The following is a 2013-nucleotide window of genomic DNA, read 5'->3' on the forward strand; positions in this document are numbered from 1 at the left end:
CACTACGCGCAGTAAAACGAATACAAATGCTTGTGTTACAGGCTAGGATTAATACAATATACATTTCATTACGATATGTGTTGTGAGCGAAACAATTGCACGAAAAATACAAAAGTGACAGATGTTCATGCCGATCGTTGTCTACAGTTAATCGTTAGCTGTCACAGTTTCCTTACCAACATTCCTGACATAAAGACACTTCTCGCCATTTTCATCACTACAGTTACTGTGTAATTAGATGAATATACTTTTAGCTATAACTACAAAATAATGGCAGGCTCACCTGCGTCTGCACAACTCGTTCTTAAAGACAATCTTGTGAAAGGCGTTGCGGAACTCCCTGTTGAACACTGTGTATATGATTGGGTTGAGGGCTGAGTTACAATATCCAGCCCAGAAGAAAACGTTAAACACTACAACAGGGATACAGTAGCCACACAGAGAAGAGATAATGTACAAAGTGAAGAACGGAAACCAACACAAAACGAATGCCGCCATTACAAGTCCTAAAACAATCGTCGCGCGCCTTTCTCGCGCTTTTGCTAACTTCTTTTTCTGCTTTTCTAATTCACTCATTACGTCATTTTCTTTTGGCGTGTCTTTCTTCGTGGAACTGTTATCTTTTTTAGTTTTGTTTGCCGGAGTAGGTTGTTTACAAACCTCTGTTTTGGTTTCTCCGTTGTCGGTTCTCGTAACGGACACCATTTTCTCGTTTCCCTGCTTACTGATGGTCCCGTTCAAAGCCACTTCTTCACCATTGTTGCTCCTAAAATCACTATCGATTTTATCGTCTTTATTTTCTAATGAATTAGCGGGAATTAATTTGGTCATCTCATCCGGATTCGACCCGTCCCCATTGTTTGGGACATCCTTTTCGACCACTTCGGCCGTAGGAATGGGTTTATCATACATTGGCCATGTACTCTCGTCATCCGAATGAGCTGTAGCACAGTCCATGATTTTTCGCGTACTTACATCCGGTTTGACCGTCTCAATAGGGCCCATCATCGGTTTCAACTCTTGCTTATCAGCCGCCTTATCGTTTTTAGCCGCTTTCTTTTTCTGTTCTTTCTTCTTGATGTCTTTCCTGTTGCCCCGCCTTGCCCTCAATTTCGCCTTTCGATAGATTTGGAAGTAAACCATAACCATGATGACCGCTGGGATATAAAAAGATCCCATTGCAGAATATATGATATATCCTGTTTCCGAACTAAGCAGACATAATGGATACTCCGTAACTTTAAGAGGATTTTTCCAGCCAATCAGAGGAGGAACACAGATTACAGTTGATAATACCCAGACTGAAGCCATCATGAGGACAGCTCGTCCCGGCGTTCTAAAGTGTGTATAAGTTAGGGCTCGTGTGATGCAGAAATATCGGTCAATACTGATGAGACAAATGTTTAGTATTGAAGCTGTACACAGAAATACGTCAATTGTTTTCCACAAGTCACACCAAACCGGACCAAAATACCAGTATCCCATCACCTCGTTAGCCAGTGAAAAGGGCATGATGACGAGACCTAATAGTGAATCCGCTAGGGCGAGAGAGGCTATGAACCAGTTCTGTATAGTTTTAAGGTTACGGTCTGTAAATACTGCAACAACGACTAGGAGGTTCCCGAAGATGATGAGGATGATAATGATTGAGACGATAATGACGGTGACGATGAGGTGAGGTAGATCATAACCTTTAGGTCCTGAAGAATCAGACGCATTTGTCGCTGACATGTTTAATGCCACGTCATGTGTTATTTCTGAAACAAGCGGCATTGTTAGTACGTCTATTTACTCAGCAACACGTAAAACAAAACTAGATACAGCCAGAAACCAGAAACTGGAGCAAATTTGATACAGTAGGTCACTTTATCTGTTAAATCAGGGTGATTTCATTATCCGTGTTGAACTGGAGGCGCCACCTATATTCGTCTGTTGAACAATTCTTCTACAGTTAATATTGCAGTCAATAATTCAAGAAAACGCTGTGCCAAACACTGCGGCGATATATCTGTT

At 41.6% G+C, this 2013-nt stretch overlaps 1 protein-coding gene across 1 annotated transcript; it reads right to left on the bottom strand.

The window, feature by feature from the left end:
* Positions 1-279: 279 nt before the first annotated feature.
* LOC132556499 (alpha-2A adrenergic receptor-like) lies at positions 280-1773 on the bottom strand. Its single transcript, XM_060220907.1, has one exon. It carries the CDS (start codon positions 1771-1773, stop codon positions 280-282), a length of 1494 nt encoding a protein of 497 aa, XP_060076890.1.
* Between the last annotated feature and the right edge of the window lie 240 nt (positions 1774-2013).

This window comes from Ylistrum balloti, unplaced genomic scaffold (genome assembly GCF_031769215.1).
Source record: "Ylistrum balloti isolate Yb309-2 unplaced genomic scaffold, AGI_CSIRO_Ybal_v1 Utg370574, whole genome shotgun sequence".
Lineage (NCBI taxonomy): Eukaryota > Metazoa > Mollusca > Bivalvia > Pectinida > Pectinidae > Ylistrum > Ylistrum balloti.